The sequence below is a fragment of the Pygocentrus nattereri genome, chromosome 21, assembly GCF_015220715.1.
Source record: "Pygocentrus nattereri isolate fPygNat1 chromosome 21, fPygNat1.pri, whole genome shotgun sequence".
Lineage (NCBI taxonomy): Eukaryota > Metazoa > Chordata > Actinopteri > Characiformes > Serrasalmidae > Pygocentrus > Pygocentrus nattereri.
The window spans coordinates 34,060,049-34,080,048 of NC_051231.1; the positions used below are offsets into that span (position 1 = coordinate 34,060,049).

At 43.7% G+C, this 20,000-nt stretch overlaps 2 protein-coding genes across 2 annotated transcripts in view; both read left to right on the forward strand.

Moving 5' to 3' along the window:
- LOC108414096 (SUZ domain-containing protein 1-like) overlaps positions 1–5,812 on the forward strand; it is a 6,398-nt gene extending 586 nt beyond the window's left edge. Inside the window, exons 2-4 of the mRNA XM_017686877.2 lie at positions 789–838; positions 1,726–1,971; positions 4,312–5,812. Coding sequence (XP_017542366.1) covers positions 789–838; positions 1,726–1,971; positions 4,312–4,423 — 408 coding nt within the window. The 3' untranslated portion in view covers positions 4,424–5,812. The remainder of the gene's footprint in view (positions 1–788; positions 839–1,725; positions 1,972–4,311) is intronic.
- An 11,054-nt stretch (positions 5,813–16,866) lies between these two features.
- Positions 16,867–20,000, forward strand: part of necap2 (NECAP endocytosis associated 2) — an 11,146-nt gene continuing 8,012 nt past the window's right edge. Inside the window, exons 1-2 of the mRNA XM_017686874.2 lie at positions 16,867–17,133; positions 19,326–19,426. Of these exons, the coding sequence (XP_017542363.1) occupies positions 17,042–17,133; positions 19,326–19,426 (193 nt within the window). The 5' untranslated portion in view covers positions 16,867–17,041. The remainder of the gene's footprint in view (positions 17,134–19,325; positions 19,427–20,000) is intronic.

Genomic DNA, 20,000 nt, shown 5'->3' on the forward strand with positions numbered 1-20,000 from the left:
AGTTGGCATCATTTAAGGATTTTCCGTTCCACCTTAAATGGTGTAGTGGTTCACACGAGTCAATACGAAGTCAGCTTCGGTTAGGTCGCTTCAGCCGCCAGTGTGGAGGCGAGTGTCCACCTTTTTAAACCAGAGGTCAGCTGTGGTCATGGGGTCTAAAGTTCACTCCGAAAAATGGTTCTTTAAGGGTTCTTTAGTGAAGACACTGGTTCTATGTAGAACCATGAACACTCAGAGAACCATTAGTTCTTGAGATTGATGTAGAACGGATTGGTTCCATGTAGCACCAATAAGGTTCCGCTGTTGTGATGATATCAGGCTTGTAACTATTGAAGGACCCTTTTTGTTGTTACATAGAACCATAGGGACACATTTAAGGATGCACATGGTTCATGGTTCTAAAGAACCCCTTAAGGGAGTCGGTGATTCTCCTGCTCAGACACTCATGATTTACCTTATTGGTTGTTTATCAGGACCTATATTCACAAAGCCCCTCGAAGTAGGGGGCTTTAATCCACTCGCACCAGCGCAACACACACTAACACACCACCACCACCACGTCAGTGTCACTGCCGTGCTGAGAATGACCCACCACCCAAATAGTGCCTGCTCTGTGGGGGTCCTGACCACTGAAGAACAGGGTGCAGAGAAACAGATGGACTGCAGTCTGTAACTGTAGGACTACAGAGGGAAACTGTGTGGTCAGTGGAGCTGATGAAGAAAATGCTGGCCTGTGCAGATGGACGGCTCTTCTGGGGAACGGTTGATCACTCTTGTTTTGTCTTTAGGAGATTGAGAGACGGCTGGAGGCCAAACTGAAGATCAATCAGAAATCAAAGTGAGTTGGAACCCTTTGAAACACTTTTTAAAGCTGCCAAACTGAAGTGATCACAACCTTCTACAACCCCAGTTCCAGTGAAGTTGGGACGTTGTGTAAAACACAAATAAAAACAGAAAACGATGATTTGCAAATCCCTTTCAACCTATTTTCAACTGAATGCACTACAAAGACGAGATATTTAATGTTCAAACGGATAAACTTTATTGTTTTTTGCAAATATTCACTCGTTTTGAATTTGAAGTGTCTTTGTAGTTTGTTCAACTGAATATCGGTTGAAAGGGATTTGCAGATCATCGTTTTCTGTTATTATTTATGTTTTACACAACGTCTCAACTTCACTGGAACTGGGTTTGTACACCTCATGTTTGTTTTGTCGAATTTTGTTTTTATTTATTTTTCCAAACACGTTCACTGAATGAGTATATGTATACGCACATGCGCGCACACACACACACACACACACACACACACACACACACACACACACACGCATATTGATGCAGCCCAATGAGAGACACAGTTCCTGTAAAGTTACCATTCCGGAGATACTTGTTTTACTTTGGACTGTGTATATATATATATTATAATATGTATATTACACACACACACACACACACACACACACACTTTTTTCTTTTTTTTTTAAACATATAATTGCTGTTGTTGCAAGAACTTTACAGGAGAAGAAAAATTTGTGTTGTTCCTTTCATCATGAAATTCACATACAGTGTAAAGAGCAACATGTATTTTCAAATGATGTCAAAAACTGAAAAACAACAAAAATGCAGATGTGAGGTTTTGTTCTGACAGTGATGTATGAGCTTATGTAATTCAGTACAGAGAAGCCTGATGCCCACATAAACCCTCATCTCCGTCATTTGCAGTAGCCAAAGTTTGCCTGTTAAGACAGCGGTGGTGATTCAGGACGACTCTCTGCCTGCGGCCCCCCCTCCGCAGATTCGGATCCTGAAGCGGCCCCCCAGTAACGGCTCTCTGGGGCCACAGGTGGCGTCGCGGCCAGCGCAGCAGGTGAAGTCTTTGGCTCAGAGAGAGGCAGAGTATGCCGAGGCGAGGAGGAGGATTCTGGGGAGCGCAGAGGAGCCATCTCAGGAAAGACCAGACACGGAAAGGTGAGACAAAACATTCGGCCACTTAATACGCATGTGTTACATGTTTTTTGTAAACACATTAAATTTATAAGTAACTCTCTTGGATTTGAATCAAATCTTGGATTTGAATCAAATCTTGGATTTGATTCTTTAAAGGCACTTGTACCCGAAATGATACCCGCATGTTATGTAGCACAATGTTCAGAACAATCTCAGGTCTCTCTAGAATGAGGCCTTTTTGACCGGGAGCAATGTGTAAAGAGATAATTGGGACAAAAAGTTGAAAAAATGAAATTTCCTGGTTGTAGGAATTTTTTCCAAAATCTCACTGCTTTCCAAACCCGCTGCAGCAGCTTCAGCAGCTGTAAACTGTCTGATGCCGTTTCACACGAGTCTCCGATGTGGACTGAATGAAGAATGAAGGGTTTCCGGCGTGACGGTCAGTCCTTAGTGATCTCCTGAGTGTCCGTCGGTCAGTTTCACACAGAATGTAGACGGACACACGAATCCAGCAGCTCCACACAGTGAGAGGCAGATGATGATTTATTTTGACATGGAACATTTTTCACCCTCTCTTTATCCCTTAGAATAGCCACGTTTACATGCAGCCTAATAATCCATTAAAAATATGACTAATAGCTCAATCGGAATAGAATTCGTCCACGTAAATGCCTCAGTTGGAACAGTCTAGTCCGATTGAGGCTTATTCGGAATACAATTTCTATCCGACTGATCGAGGTGGGTAATCCTGTAAATGATCCGTTAAATAGAAGAATAATATCCGTGTAAACGCCTGTATCCGATTACATTCCCTATCGGAAAGTTTCAGTCCGTTCTGCATGAGCGTCGCGTCACAGTGAGAGTTTATACCGTTCAACACGGCGGAGCAGAAACTGGTCTGCAGAGGAGACGAAGTTCATGCTCTGATCTTTAAAAGACGGCGGCGGGACGGACGTCCAGCTTATGCGTCTCAGAGCACGACGTCTTCCTCTCGGCCTTCTTTAATAAGGACGTGTGAAGGACGTTTTCCTGAGTCTGACGTCATTTTAAAGCAGTTAAAAACACAATCACTGCTCACTGCTGCTCATCTCACTCTGACTGGACCTCACGTGATGCTGGTTGTCATGGTAATGTCCACACAAAACGGTTCACCGTGCATGCGTGTCATTTTGGACCTGATTACTTGTAGTGAGGATGTAAACAGATTATCAGATTGGAGAAAATCTTTGCATGTAAACACAGACAATGAGTTGCTCTGCTTTAAAGATGGGTATAATGGGTGGGGCCAAACTGTTGTAGGCTGGATAGGTGCGTTCGTTGTTTGTGACATCACAAAAATAATGAATCTGAAATGGATTGTTTTAAACAGCTTGGTCATCGTGGACTGAAGAGTGAACAGTATGTTTTGAAATCTTGACGTTTGCACACCGTTTCAAACTGTGTTTAAATATTTAGATGGGCTCTTTATTATGAGATTAATTAACTACGAGGAGGATTTCAGACTGACTCTAACACAGTGTGTGGATTATCACTTTATTATACAGCAGTTAGTTCCAGCCACGCGAGCTGATTGGTTGAGGGGCGTCTAACTGTGCTGCTATTTCACCATAACACCGCTGAGGCGCCGTTGCTAAGCAACGAGTCTGACAGCTGTAGGAGACGCTCGAGCCATTTGAACATTTTTACTTCTTACTTTGCCACAAACAGAAAACGATCACATCTGACCGACAGCCGATTTGGTCCGACTCTGAAGACGAGACGACACTAAATTCCCAAACTGTCGTCACCACTGAGCAGCTTTTCAGTCGGCAGCTGTGACAGAAGAACAGCTGAACAACCTGGAATCAGCCAGAAATGAACCCAACACCATTCGCCAGACGTGTCTGATCTTCAGAGTCTGACCAAATCAGACTGAGCCGTAAAACTGACCCAATAAAAAACAGAGAAGCTGCTCAGTGGAGACGACAGTTTGGGAATTTAGTGTAAGGAGCTGGAGAACGAACTGCCAGCTGAGCGGCGAGTGGGCGGAGCTCGTTACTCTGACGTAGCAACAAGCTGCTCGTTAAGGAGCTCTAATTAGGAGGAAGGAGCTGAACATTAAAACATTAAACGCCGCGTTCACGGCCAGTTTATTCATTTCTTACTGTATTTATTTAACTGCTGTATTAAAGCAATAGAGCACTCGAGGAGGGAGTTATCACCAGTAACATCACGGCTGGGATCTGGTGGCCGTAGATCATCACAGCTATTCCACCATAACACACTCCGTCTCGGGTTCTACTGCTTAAATATAGCACATTATGATTAATATATTTATGTGATGAGTTCATCGTCTCTCTCGTTTCCCTTTGTTCCTCGAAGGTCTGCCCCTGCTGGAGCTCCATCGTTGTCGGAATGCCTGCGCCCAAACAATCACATCATCCGCCAACCGCTGGGTCCAGACGGCACCACAGGCTTCCGCCTCAGCAGATAGAGAGATAAAGAGAGAGAGAGAGAGAGAGAGAGAGAGAGAGAGAGAGGGTGAGAGACATAAACATAGAGAGATGGAGATGCTACCCTGTGCAATAGTAAGTTCTAAACGGTTTGGAGGCAGAATTAAAGCAGGTTTAGAGAAGTTGCCTTGAGGAGGTTTGCGAGAGGCCGGCTCTGGTCCAGACCTTCACTCCTCCTGCTTTCTTCTGCGCTGAAGATGTGCAGAGGGCTCCTCAGCATGCGACAAGGTGCAGTCAAAGCATCACTCTGGCCTGGCCACAGATTCTCTCTCCATGTCAGGACTCTACACACTGTGCACCTTTCGAAAACACTCCCCTCGGTCACTTTTCGGAGTTACAGACACTCCAGTGTTGGGGAATCGGAGTGGAAGCCCCAGTCAGGAACTGCTGAGAGAGCTTACAATCTGGGTGAAACATGAGTGATGATGGTCTAGACTGTGGTTTCTACTGTAGTCACGGCTTTAGGCTTTTAGAAATGTAGTTTATACCAGCACCTCTGTGGTATGGAGTGTTCTCCTACTTCATCACACCTGTATGAACACACCTTATCAGCTAATTGACCTATTCAGGCTCCGCCCACACAGGCTTTTTCTTAGCTGCTGTTTACAGAATCCCATTCAGCCAAATGAATTTAGGTTGGGCTTAAGATTCATTACAAAAGGTTGAGTTTACAGTTTTGAAATGCTACAATAAAGGGCTGCACTGTGCTGCAGCAAATCCAAACGAAGCAGCCTGGGAACGACTCTAACCGGCTCTAAATGTAGGTATTGTGATATAAACCGAGTCCGTTCTACAGTTTCTCATTAGGCTGAATGGGATCTTTTTTTTTACCAGCGTTCTGTAAAGGTTGTAAAGTTCAGCAGTGAACTTTTCTTATGAAAGTGGGCGGAGCATAAATAGGTCAATTATATGCCATTTTTGAACTCGGGCAAGTTTGTTGGAACACCTGCAATTTGGGTTCTGTTACAGCACACACTTAAAGATGATTCTTCAAGGGTTCTGTCTTTTAAGCATGGGGGAAATAGTTCCTCAGATCGATGGAGGAGGTGTGTGTGTGTGTGTGTGTGTGTGTGTGTGTGTGTGGCATCAGAAAGTTCTGCTGTAGATACGATTTTAAAGTTGTAACAGTAGAAGAACCGTTTTTGGTGCTATATAGAACCTCCATCAATCTGAAGAACCTGTTCTGTATAGAGCTCATGGTTCTAAACAGCGCTGTTGCCTTTACCGAAGTCCTCCTGAGGAGCCGTCTTTAAGTGTGCATTAGAATAATGACCGTGTGTACATGACCACGCCCAGACATGGCAAACAGCATGTGTGTTTACAGTGGCACTCTGTTAGTAGAGCTGGTCCTGGGTCGGTGGGGTTTGATGGGGGAGTGGGCGGGGTTTGATGGGGAGTGGGTGGGGTTTGACGGGGAGTGGGTGGGGTGTAGGGCTGGGGGATTCACTCTCAAACAGATGCATTAACACCACTGATCTGTGTGTCCAGTTAAGGACCGCACATTGTGTTACTTTCAGTGCAAATGAATCACAGAGTGTGTTTTTTTAACAAACATAGGCGTTTTTTGAGAGTGGAGTGAAGCTGGTTTAGCTTTTCCTGACTGGGGCTTTAAGTGAAGTTGGAGACGTCCCACCAAAGACTGAAGAAACACAGCACCGCCATCACCACACAGGCATCAGTCAGACTCCGCAGAGCAATAATAGAGTTAAAGGTAGATGTCGCTGCTGTCAGAACAAAACCTCGTATCTCTGTTTTTACCGTGTTTTTATTTTTTGACCTCATTTGAAAACGCCTGTTGCTCTTTACATTGTTTGTAAATTTCATGACTAAAAGAAACGGCCCAGAATGACTTGGAAAGACGTCCGGTTCCATTGACTTGCATTAGAAGTAAAGTAGGATTTTTTTTCCTTCTCCTGAAAGTTCCCGTGTTTAGAGATGCAAGGTTTTCTTCCAACAGCAGTGATATAAAAGTAGTAGATATAAAACCTCTCGGCCTGAGGGGGGAGTCGGGGTTCAAATTGTAAATGTTACACTGTTTTGTGCCTGTTTTTCTTTTTTCTTTATTATTATTTTTAATTTTCACTTTTTAGCCTTGTATGTTATGTGACCTGTGAATGATGATGACTTTGCTCCTGTGGCTGTTTTAGGCTAGTAAACAGGATAGCTCAACATTTGTTTTGTTTTGTTTTTTTTCGGTCTTTTGGTTTGTTTATTTACTCACAACCTGTCGCAGTATGAACACAGAGCTGATTAGCTTAGCATAGCTTGGCTTGAGTCAGCTGGCTTTTCCTGAATCAGATTTACTGTAAAAATGTTGAACTATTATAAATGCTTATTTACTATAGCCTGTAAAGAATGATTTGCTCTTGTGGCTTTGTAAGCCTAGAGGATAGTTCAACCTTGTTTGTTTGTTTGTTTGTTTGTTTGTTTGTTAGTTTTTCCTTTTGTTTACTCAAAGTCTGTAAATTTTACTTTTTTTTTTAATTTGTTTTTTTTGTGCAGTTTGAACACAGAACTGCTTCGTTTAATGAAAACAATTGAAGTCAGCGCCTTCCACACAGCGGTTTGCAGTTAAAATGCTGAACTGTCACAAGTGAGTTTCCCAACAACATCTTGGCACAAAGATTCTTAAATGGTAGAGCGAGCATCACACTGAACACTCTCTCGCCCAGATCGGGTGATTGTAACACTAAGGCTTTGTTCACACAGCAGGTAAAAGTGGCCCAGATCCGATCTTTCTCTCCGTATGTGACGCAGATGTGCGTCAGTGTGAACAGATAAACGCGCTGAGTCTCCGCATCTTCGGCTCCGATTTGAGACGCTTTTATATGCGGTACTGAAATCGGATCTGTATCCGATCTGCATCAATCCGACTCGGAACTCGTGACTTTTACGTCAATCCAACTCGACATTCGTCATGACGTCGTGTAGCTGAGACTCAAACATTTAGGCTGATGTTTCTGTTCAAAAACGATGAGGGTCTGATCCAAATTCCTAAAGAAATATCCGAACGCGGCCTCAGGAGAACGAGGCCGCAGCGTCAGAGAACAGTTAAAAGTCTGAAAGTGAAGTTTAAAGAATCCGAGGACGCGAACCCGAAGAAGTGACCGCGCCACGGCTCGGGTGCCTTCTGGGTGAAGAGCCCGGCTGTCAGTCAGCGAAGCTTCGTGATGACTCCTGTGATGCTGGTGAAGGTGAAGCTGATCCTCCAGGAGTGACTGGCGTTCGTTGGCGGTTGTGATTGTTGACCTCTGGATGCGGTGAAGCTGTTCTTTTGAGCATGCGGTTCGGTTTAGGAGCTGATCTCTTCAGCCTGATGTCGCATACAGATCACATTTAAAAGATGATCTGAACAGCCAAACAAATCAGATTGGGGCCAGTTTCACCTGCAGCCTAAGAGCCCGTTTACACCTTGCGTTAACATTTAGCTGCATTTCATTTGCGCTTTTTACTACAGTGCATCCCCACTTCGGGCAGAAGAGATCAAATTGTATGTTTCCAGCGTAAGAGCACATCTGCACGTACATCATTTCGGTTTTACTTTGGTTTTCATTTTTCTTATTGCGATGCAGGTGAGCGGGAGTTCACCCCTGGATATGGGGCCAGCTTCGGCTACGTGTAGCCTCCATCCACACGGAACTGTATACGGATGACGAAAAGATCTCCTTTTAGACCACCTCCGGTAATCAGTGAGCCTAATCCGCTGGTCCTGTTTACACCTGGCTTTTAATGCGGTGAAGTGAAATCCGAAAACGCGTTAATGCAAAGTGTAAAGGCTCTCAAACGCTGGGTGGTTCAACACGTCGGCGCCTTGTCCTCGTTTCTCTTACGGCTTTACTCCAAGTCGGATGACTTCACTGACGTGGTTTTGATGGGCAGTATGAACAGAAGACTGCTTTGCTTTGCTTTGCTTTGCTTTGCTTAGCTTAGCGAAATGAAATGAATTAGCCAGCCGCTTTTCCTGAATTTTTAATGTTTATTCATAACGGCCTGTAAAGATCGTTCCCGTTTAAGGCCAGTTCGAGAAACTGAACAGCGTAGTTCAACGTGTTGACCACAACCAGACTGACTTGTGTGATGAACTCAGTCAGAGCCTTTTTGATGTGCGGCATGAACAAATATTGGACAGGCTTAGCAAAATTAATCTAGCACGTTCCTGAAATGGAACGATTGTGTAGAAAGACTGACTTGCTCCCGTTTCCATGTTAAGTTAGTACGAAGTGCTGGCGGTTAATGCGCATTGGCTTTTTTGTGTTGGTTTTGTTTATTCGAATTAACGGAAAACCTTTTATGATGTTTAGTTTTAACACGTAGCTGCGTAGCTTAGCGAGCAGAATTGAAATGAGTGGATGAATTAATTCGCTTGCTAGCAAGCTCCTCCCGAAATGGGATCTTCTGTCAAAACGTTGAACCATCGCAGGTATTTATTTGTGAAAATTTAGTCTTGAAGCCTAAAACGCTTCGTACGTGAGGTGCGCTGACCTCCTTTTAAGCAGGCTTTGTAGGAGTGCTGTGTTTTACATGTTGTCAGCTCCGTTCTGCCTTTCTTTCTCCGTCTTTTTTTTTTTTTTTTTTTCTGAGCTGGTTCTTCAGACGCCAACCAGGCCTAGACCAAATTACGTGGTCTGTGATTATTTTCCATTAAAAAAAAGGCTTTGAGGAAAACTTAACTTTAAAAAGAGTGCTGGAATTGCATAAAGGTGCAGTGTGGGAGATTTAGTGACATCTAGTGGTGAGGTTGCAGATCGCAGCCAGCTGAATCCCCCACCCTCCCTCACCGCTCCCTTTCCAAGTGTGTAGTAGAACCATTGGTGGCCCTCAGCTTTTCTCCCGGCGTCTGTCCTGATTTTGTTTCGCTTCTTCGACCGCAAGATTTTATTTTGCTACATAATAAGTATGAGTTGAAATTTGGGTTCTCAAATTTTTCATAACACAATGTTTAGCCAACACCGGCAGATGCTTCCAGACACAAGACACCCTGTAGAGCCAGCGTACGGTTTGTCCATTGTGGGCTACTGTAGAAGCTGTAGAAACACAACGTGGCGGCCTCTTTTGGAGCTGCTCCATATATAAATATGAAGGGCTTGTTCTAAATGAACGAAAAAACATAATTTGTACTTGTTTGTTCATTAAATCTTACACACTGCACCTTTTAAGGTGAAGCAAATCTAACGCTGAGTGATTAGCGCAGTGAGAGATGCATTATTCTGAATGTTTTGTAAGTTTGCACTCGTTTTAGGGCTACAGTGAATTAATATATTATTATTTGACTAAATGGTTCCAGTGTTTTTGTTTTTTTCCATTTTGCTCCTGTCACAGTTCCACCACCATTAAGGGGTCCAGTGATTTTCTTCTTTAATGATGCCACCTGCTCTTCCTGTACTGAATTACAATCAGAATGGCTGTGTGGATCATATGAATATTATAGAGCACTTTTTAAATCAAAGAAATATCACCCCCTACACTTCCAGAGTCACTTTGTACGTTAATCGTTGCAGATCTAGTTCATTATTTTTTTTTTTTTTATGGGGGTAATTTCTTTCAGATGTGGCCAGAAGACTGGCCTTCTGTGTAAGCTGTCCTCAGGAAAAACGGTCATCAGACCCGCTTTATTTCAGCCGAAATTGATCTTCCCATAAGATATAAGAGCCAGTCTTTCTGCTTCTGCTTCAGCTGGTGCAGTTAGCATCAGTTTCTCTCTCCCTCACGAGCCCTGAAGCTCCAGGGAGTGAGAGAGCTCTGTCTGTAGAACAGTTAAGAGCTGATTTTTGTGCAAAATTAGTTCTCGTCTTAGACTAAGCTACTCTGACGGTTCCGTTTATAAATGAAAAATCCTTAAATCCATATTGGAGGGTTCTCTAGTAAAGACAGTGGCTCTATATTGAACCATAAAGAGCTCTTTGCGTGCTTTTTTAAAAAAGGGTTTTTATATAGAACCAGAAAGTGGTGTTCTGTTCTTATGGTGTCAAGTTTATAACCCTTTTAGTATAGAACCACTTCACCATCCAGACACCCATTTAAGCATAAATAGAACCATTCCCTTTACTGAAGAACCCTTGTTTGAGGGTGTAGTTTAAGGTTGGGTTTGTCCTGCGCGCACAAAGCTTCCCTCAAGGGAAGAATTTGGTGTAAAATCGATTTTAAGTCGTGTTTGGTGTCTGAAGTTTAGCTTCTTTAGTTTTAGGCACAGCTATGAGGCTAATGACGCTAACAAGCTTATAGCATTAGCGGTTAGCATCGTCCATACAGCATGTCTAAATCATCACGAGATCACCTAAAAAACCTTGCAAGGTTGATCAGCATCTCTAAGAGGCTTGGGTGTGTGGTTTCCGACACTGTAAGACTCCCTGTCCTCTATAAACACGGACTAAATGACCTTAGCATAACGCTAAAAACATTAGCAGCCGCCTGAGGAGTCTGCCTTTCTCCAGTTCTCAGTGTGTGCTAGCTATGTTAGCCTTGTAGCTCTATCACTACAACTAACAAACTTCAGACACTAGAAATGTCTTGGTTGACTACATTCAGGCTGAGGAGAAAAAAGTGTAAATGTAGTTTTTGTTTTTTTTCACTGTTCCTTAAAGAAAAACCCGCAGAAGCCTCTTTTAACTCCCTTTAACTGATGGAAAAACGCTCAGCGTTTAAAATACAAAGCGCGTCGTATTTTTTTGCTGGTGTTAAAACAGTCTATTTTTCTACTGTTGTCACTTCTGTAGCCTTTTAGGAACTACGCTCTCCTCGCCACGTGACCATGAGCCCCTGTAGGCTGTCCTGCTGGGTGTTGATTATGTAGTCCAGTGGTTAGAGCTGCTGAGTAGTTTGAGGGACTGATCCATCAACTTGTACCAACTCATCAGCTGATTATTAACCCTTCTTGAGCTGAATTGGGTGTTTTTTTTGCACAGGGAACGTGTGAGGAGTGCGGTTCTCCTGAGGCGGGTTAGGAGCTCCTTGGGCTTGCAGTTGATGAAGACAATGAGGGGGGAGTTTCACAAAGCAGGGTTTTTAGCCAAACGCTAATGGCTGTCTGTCTTTACGCTTTTCCAATGGACGTTTGACTTGGAGCAAGGTGTCTGGCTGACCATGAAATACTCAGTATTTTATTTATTTATTTATTTTTTCCAACGAAGGATTTCCGTTAATTTAAAGGAAGCTGCTGTGCGTTTCAGCCTGATCTGTTCACGGTGATTGTGTAGAACAGGAAAGGGCTGAAAACTCATTCATATTAGAAGCCAGTGGGCAGATGTTTCAGCAACTAAAAGGCCCAAATCCGACACTTTTTTACATTTGATCAGGCCCACTTAGGACATTTGTGTGGTCTTATATTCCAAAGGTTAAGGGCTGGAGGTTAAGGAACCAGCCCTGTGACCGGAAGGTTGCCGGTTCGATCCCCAGAGCTGACAGTCCATGTCTGAGGTGTCCTTGAGCAAGACACCTAACCCCCAACTGCCCCCCGGGCGCTGCGGATTGGGCTGCCCACCGCTCCGGGCAAGTGTGCTCACTGCCCCCTAGTGTGTGTGTGTTCACTAGTGTGTATGTGGTGTTTCACTTCACAGATGGGTTAAATGCGGAGGTGAAATTTCCCCGTTTGTGGGACTAATAAGGGTTGTTTAATTTAATAACTTATTTTTGCATGACCTCGATATATCCCTTAGAATTAAGATGGGCTGTTTTGGTCACTACTGTTGAGATGTAAATGACCCGAGTTCTGATTGGCTGTCTTTTATTGTGCCTCATTGTGCACTCTTAAAGATGGTTCTTCAAGGGTTCTTTAGTAAAGACAATGGTTCTTCAGATTAATGGAGAATGTGTTGTATATGGTTCTATATAGCACCAAAAAGAGTGCTTCTATTATTACGATGTCAAGCTTGTAATGATAAGTGAACCCTTTCCAGAAAGGTTCTATATAGAACCGTATACAACACATTCTCCTTTCACCATGCAGTGGTGCTTCGAGTGTTCATGTGCTCTATAGAACCATTGTCTTTAGGAAAGACCTCTTGTGTGTATGATTATATTATCTATACTGTATATAATTTATATATATATATATATATATATATATATATATATATACACACACACACACACACACACACACACACACACACACACACACACACACACTGATCAGGCATAAAATAATGACCACCTCCTCGTTTCTACACTCACTGTCCACTTTATCAGCTCCACTTACTGTATAGCTGCTCTCTGTAGTTCTACAGTTACAGACTGTAGTCCATCTGTTTCTCTGATGCTCTGTTACCCTGTTCTTCAGTGGTCAGGACCCCCATGGACCCTCACAGAGCAGGTACTATTTGGGTGGTGGATCATTCTCAGCACTGCAGTAACACTGATGTGGTGGTGGTGGTGGTGTGTTAGTGTGTGTTGTGCTTGTGCAAGTGGATCAGATACCGCAGAGCTGCTGGAGTTTTAAACACTGTCCACTCACTGTCCACTCTATTAGACACTCCTACCTCGTCGGTCCACCTTGTAGATGTAAAGTCAGAGACGACAGCTCATCTGCTGCTGCACAGTTTGTGTTGGTCATCCTCTGGTCCTTCATCAGTGGTCACAGGACGCTGCCCACAGGACGCTGCCCACAGGACGCTGCCCACAGGACGCTGCCCACAGGACGCCGCTGGCTGGATATTTTTGGTTGGTGGACTATTCTCAGTCCAGCAGTGACACTGAGGTGTTTAAAAACTCCAGTAACTCTGCTGTGTCTGATCCACTCAGACCAGCACAACACACACTAACACACCACCACCACGTCAGTGTTACTGCAGTGCTGAGAATGACCCACCACCCAAACAGTACCTGCTCTGTGAGGGTCCATGGGGGTCCTGACCACTGAAGAACAGGGTAACAGAGTATCAGAGAAACAGATGGACTACAGTCTTTTATTGTAGAACTACAGAGTGCAGCTATATATATATAATTATATATAATAAATGGCAGGCTTTCCTATATATGCAGAAGTCAGAGGGAAACCATCACAGAGTTATTTAGTTATATGCTTATTGTTTATATACTGAGTTATAGTTATATACTTTGAGATCTTCAGTTATCTGAGAATCTCTCAGTGTATTTCACAGCTTAGCTAGATACTTGTAGCCCGAAGTCAAATCCGTCCACTGGTTGAAAAGTTAAAGGTCCATATGGGCTATTCCAGTTCTCGCTTTGGCCCTAAAGGAACACCAGATAGTGTTTATGTTCATAGCCACTAGTCGGCATTGCACAAAACGAGTGGCTGTGCGCTGCAGACTGTGGTAATATTTTGGGGGAATTGTTATCCAGATAGACTTTGTAACCCCCTCATATGTCACCCATACAGTTACTGCACAGAATACATGAACACTAACGAAACCACAGCTTAAGTGCCATAAACGGATGAATGGATGTTTTCGTGCCTGTAAAACAGCTTCGTCTTTTTTTTGCTTCTTTTCTTTCTGCACATGTGTGGTGGGATGGGAGCTGATGTGAGTTCTAACAGAGTTTATATGAGTGGGCAGTTGCTTTAAAGCTGTGCAGTTTGTTTTCTGTTCTTTCTGTTCCCGCATTGCTCTTTTTTGCACTGTAATAATATGTAATAACTGTCTTATAGAGCAATTGTCTGGTTGTAAACAAATATGTAGGCCCAGCCTGTAGCACCATCTCTCCCACATCATGGTCATTTGAGCTTATTGGTCAAAAATACATATACAACAATATACATCAGTCAGTTCCAGCTACGCGAGCTGATTGGTTGAGGGGCGTCTAACTGTGCTGTTATTTCACCATAACATCACTGAGATGCTGTTGCTAAGCAACGACTCTGACAGCTGTAGGAGACGCTCGAGCCATTTGAACGTTTTCACTTCTTACTTTGCCTCAAACAGAAAACGGACGCTGCTAAGACCACATCTGACCGACAGCCGATTTGGTCCGACTCTGAAGACGAGACGACACTAAATTCCCAAACTGTCGTCACCACTGAGCAGCTTTTCAGTCGGCAGCTGTGACAGAAGAACAGCTGAACAACCTGGAATCAGCCAGAAATGAAATGCCGACTGAAAAGCTGCTCATTGGTGATGACAGTTTGGGAATTTGACGTAGCAACGAGCTGCTCGTTAAGGAGCTCTAATTAGGAGGAAGGAGCTGAACATTGTTATTACACCATAACAGTTCGTTTACTCATTATGTTTACTTACTATGTCAAAATTGCGACTTTACTATTTCTAAATAATGGCCTAATTTTCTAGAATTTGGACTTACTGGGCCAAGCAGAGATGGTTCTTCAAGGGTTCCTTAGTTAAGACAGTGGTACTGTGTAGAACCATGCACACTCAAAGTACTATTTCCATGCTTAAATGGTTCTCTGCATGGTGTAATGGTTCTTCAGATTGATGGAGAATGTGTTGTATATGGTTCTACATAGCACCAAAAGGGTTCTGCTGTTGTTACGGCACACAGCTTGTAGAAGTACCCTTTTCAAAAATGTGCAATATAGAACCATCATGTATGTATGTACATATTCAGCCTCCAGCAGTTTAGTCCTACACTCGTAAAAAAGATGGTTCTTCAAGCGTTCTTTAGTAAAGACAGTGGTTTTGTGTAGAACACAATCTCCATCAATCTGAAGAACCATTTCACCTTGCAGAGAACCATTTAAGCACCCAAATGCTTGAGTGTTCATGGCTCTAGATAAAACCACTGTCTTTACCAAAGAACCCTTGAAGAACCATCTTTTTGAACAGGGTACACTGCTAATCATGCATGGTGAAATGGTTCCTCGGGGTGACGGAGAATGTGTTGTATATGTTAAGGGTTCTATATAGCATCAAAAAGGTTTCTTTTGTTGTTACAAGCTTGGCATCATAACAATAGAAGAACTGTTTTTGGTGCTACAAAGAACCATATACAATATATTCTCCATCAGTCTAAACCCTTTCACCATGCAGATAACCATTTAAGCAGGGTTCCTTGAGTGTTCATGGTTCTAGATCACACCATTGTCTACTAAAGAACCCTTGAAGAACCATCTTTCTGAGGACGTTTAACGGTGTTTGCGCTCAGCATGGAGCATTTGAGAAGCGAGAGGTTGTTTTCGGTGCTGTGGGCCGTGTAAAGGAGGTGTTAGGAGGATAAAGGTGAACTGAAGTCAGTACGGTTCTGCTGCGGTTCCCTGCTTTGTTTACAACCATTCAGTGTCCCTGTCCATCATCCTCACTGTCTGGCGGCCTTGTCTGGTCAGATCCGCCACCCAGCTTTAACGTATCGGTCTGTCTGTGCTCGTTTGGCCTAAATAAACTTTATTCTCTACAAACTCTGCCTGATTTTCTCCATCCATCATGTAGAAGTGCTGAAACCGCAGGAATGAAAAAAAAATGCTAAGAGTTCTGAAACTGTGACCCATCCGAATCTGAACACGTGTTTGTAGTTAACTCGGGTTAAGGGGAGAGCTGACGCTGCAAGGGCGAGTTCGTACAGTTTAGGCTGGTCCGTGCGCTTTTTCCACCAGTGAAAATCAGTCAAGTGAATTTTTTATTGTGATGAATTTGTGTTCAAAGACATTTCTTACTGATGAAATGTGTTACATATACACCCGTTCAGTTCTTATATATATGAATAGCGTGTGTTATATGCGAATGCATTTTCATATGTAATAACTTGCTTATTAACTGATCAACTTTAATAGGAAATAATTAGAATTGCAGTTTTTCAAAATGTAATTTAGTGTTTGCAAACAGTGACTTGGCTCAAGTAAAAAAATGGTAACTTTACAGGAGAAGGAAAAAAATACTTTACCTTGAATGGAAGTCAATGGAACCAGACGTCGTCCCAAGGCATTCTGGGTCGTTTCTTTTTGTTCCTTCATCATGAAATTTACACACAATGTAAAGAAAAACAGCCGTTTTCAAAATGTCAAAAACAGAAAAATGACAAAAATGGAAATACAACAAATGGACATTTGTCTGTCTGTCTGCCTGCCTGTCTATCTACCTGCCTGTCTGTCTGTCTGTTCTATCTATCTGCCTGTCTGTCTGTCTGTCTGTTCTATCTATCTGCCTGTCTGTCTGTTGTATCTATCTGCCAGTCTGTCTATCTGCCTGTTTGTCTGTCTGTCTGTAAAGGACAATAAGCATTTTCAACTGGGGAATGTCAAAAATGGAGATACGAGGTTTTGTTCTGACAACAGTGATATATATATATATATATATATATATATATATATATATATATATATATATATGTGTGTGTGTGTGTGTGTGTGTGTGTGTGTGTGTGTGTGTGTGTGTGTGCTTAGCTCCGGTAAAAGCCAATCAGAGATTAAAATGTACTTTTGTTATACAAATAAACTTCACAAGTGGATCCAAATAACATGAGAAATGAAGGGCATGATGGGTAAAGCCGCGTATTCCTGCTTAGTGCGGTTCTGAGCTGTCAGATGATTTTAATGCCGAACTCGTGCCGGTACCGTTTCTACCTGGTCGCGGTGAGTTTCTGGGCTGGACTTTTACGGGCGGAAGCGCGCCGTCCGCCTCCCTCTGTCGCCACAGCCGCAGACTCGGAGTCACAGGTGACTTTTATTCACTGACTCGAGGTTTGAGGCTGAAGGAATGGCAGACGACACGTACGAGTCTGTGCTGTGCGTTAAACCGGAGGTCCATGTTTACCGGATCCCCCCGAGAGCGACAAACCGCGGATACCGGTGAGAACAGCCACCATAACACTATTAAAACCAACTTTCGGCCGGTCGCTTCCTATTCGCCAGCTTGGTGTTCGAACGTTCCCGTTCCACCTTAAATGCTGCAGCAGTTACATTCCGCCGCCTCGGGCACTGCAATGCAACTGCTGCACCATTTAAGGTGGAACGGAAAAATTCGAAACAAGAAGCTGGCGAATGTCAACTTTTTGCCCGATTTGAGAGTTTTAGGAACACCACACGCTTATTAAACCGCCCTGTTTCCCCCTAAAAGTGCGAAAAGAGCGAAAATGTTTAGCTTAAGTTTGTTTTGCTAGCTTGTTCATTAGCCAATTAGCTTACGTGCTAACCACTGCTCATAAAAGACCCCCTTTGGACCAAATCAACGCTTGTTATGTTTGTATTTTAACATGACACTTTTTCTAAGCGGTTTAGGAGTGTTTTATGAAGGTTAACTTTGTTAAAAGACCGCTTTTTAGCTCTTATTTTCTTTGGGAAAACTTTAGCAGGAACTAATAGCACATGACACTACGGAGGCCCAGAAGTCCGGGATTGACTGAGAAGCGAGCTCACTGAGCGCGTTTGTTTATAAGATTATTGATTAATTTCTTAAGGAAAACTTCGAGCCTATCCCAGCGGCCATCGGGCTAAAGGCAGAATACACCCTGGACAGGTCGCCAGTCCATCACAGTGCAGACAGACACACACACTCACACCCAGGGGCAGTGTAACACGTCCAATTGGCCTAACTGCACGTCTTTGGACTGTGGGAGGAAAGCGGAGAACCCGGAGGGACCCCACACAGACCCTGGTCGCCCGGCCGGGGAATCGAACCCAGGCCCTTCTCGCTGTGAGATGACAGAGCTCCCCACCACGCTGCCAGGACCAAGTCATGAGTGAAATGATTCCTCATGCTTCCCGAGCCATCCTTTCACAGGACGAGCTCGATGAATCTTGGCATCGTCGTCCTGGAGTATTCCCGTGCCTTCAGGGAAGAAAAATTGATGGGGGGACCTGGTCATTAAGTACATTTAAGTGGTCAGCTGAGTTTTTGTGGCATTTTATTGCTACATAACATTGTTGAGCTCAGACCTGACCTACTGAAGCAACCCCACATCACGGCACTGCCTCTAGAGGTCTGCACAGTGGGCGCTGTGCATGATGGGTGCTTTGCTTCATGTGCTTCAGTTCCCATCCTGGCGCGCCCATCGCTGAGAAGTGGGGTCAGTCTGGACTCATCAGGCCACATGACCCTTCCATTCCTCCAGAGTCCAGTCTTCACGCTTCCTGGCAAATTGAAGCCCTTTTTCCCAATTAGCCTCACTGATAAGTGGTTTTCTTATGGCCACACAGCTGTTTAGACCCAGGTTTTAATAATGCATAGGGCAGTTAATTAGCCAATCAAAGGCAGCATAGGTGCACTCTGTAGTTCTACAGTTACAGACTGTAGTCCATCTGTTTCTCTGATACTCTGTTACCCTGTTCTTCAGTGGTCAGGACCCCCATGGACCCTCACAGAGCAGGTACTGTTTGGGTGGTGGATCATTCTCAGCACTGCAGTAACACTGACTTAGTGTGTGTTGCGCTGGTGTGAGTGGATCAGACACAGCAGTGCTGCTGGAGGTTTTAAGCACAGTGTCCACTCACTGTCCACTCTATTAGACACTCCTACCTTGTCGGTCCACCTTGTAGATGTAAAGTCAGAGACGACAGCTCATCTGCTGCTGCACAGTTTGTGTTGGTCATCCTCTAGTCCTTCATCAGTGGTCACAGGACGCTGCCCACAAGACATTTTTGGTTGGTGGACTATTCTTAGTCCAGCAGCGACACTGAGGTGTTTAAAAACTCCAGCAGCACTGCTGTGTCTGATCCACTCAGACCAGCGCAACACATATTAAGTTAGTGTTACTGCAGTGCCGAGAATGATCCACCAGCCAAATAGTACCTGCTTTTTGGGGGTCCATGGGGGTCCTGACCATTGAAGAACAGATTGAACAGATGGACTATCGTCTGTAACTGTAGAACTACAGACTTAAGCTCTAAGTGGAGCTGATAAAATGGACATTGAGTGTAAAAACGAGGTGGATTTAGTGTTTGGTTAAATTGATTGTTCTCAGATTCGGAAACTGAAGGTTCTCTCTTTCTGTGAGCGATTTGGAGCAGCTTTGTGTGATTTTGTGATCAATTCTGCTGCGCAGGGCGTCGGAGTGGAAGCTGGACGAACCGGCCTGGAGCGGCCGAATGAAAATCACAGCGAAGGCCAAGATTGCGTACATCAAACTCGAGGACAAGAACACAGGTGTGTTTGGGTCAGGAAGGCGAATCCAGTCCTTATGCGTGTTCAGCCGGGTTCTCGTGGAGGAGAACGGCCTATGTTTTCATACATTAATCTCAATCATGTCTTCACTGTAGTAAAAATGGATGAAAGCAGGACTCCTGACATTAATAAAGCGCCAGAGCCAAAGACTAAGACCACTTCTTCTTGGTTCATGAGGTGAAGATCAGGGGTAGACTCATCACCAACTTGGTGAACACCCGAAGAACCCTGTACAAACTTGAAGGGTTTATTGCAGCGTAAAATGGTCCTTCAGATTGATGGAGAACGTGCTTTAGATGGTTCTATATAGAACTTTTTTGGAAAAAGCTTGACATTGTGAGAAAAGTGTGGAAGGTTCTGTGTAGAACCATCCTCAGCACGTTCTTCATCAGTCTGAAGCACCGTTTAATCATGCAGAGGTTCTTTAGGGTGTTCATAGTTCTACATAGAACAATTTTCTTTACTAAAGAACCCTTGAAGAACCATCATTTTTATGAGTATAGAACTTTGTATATAATACAAATGAGGCACTATTATCACACGTTTGATGGTCAGA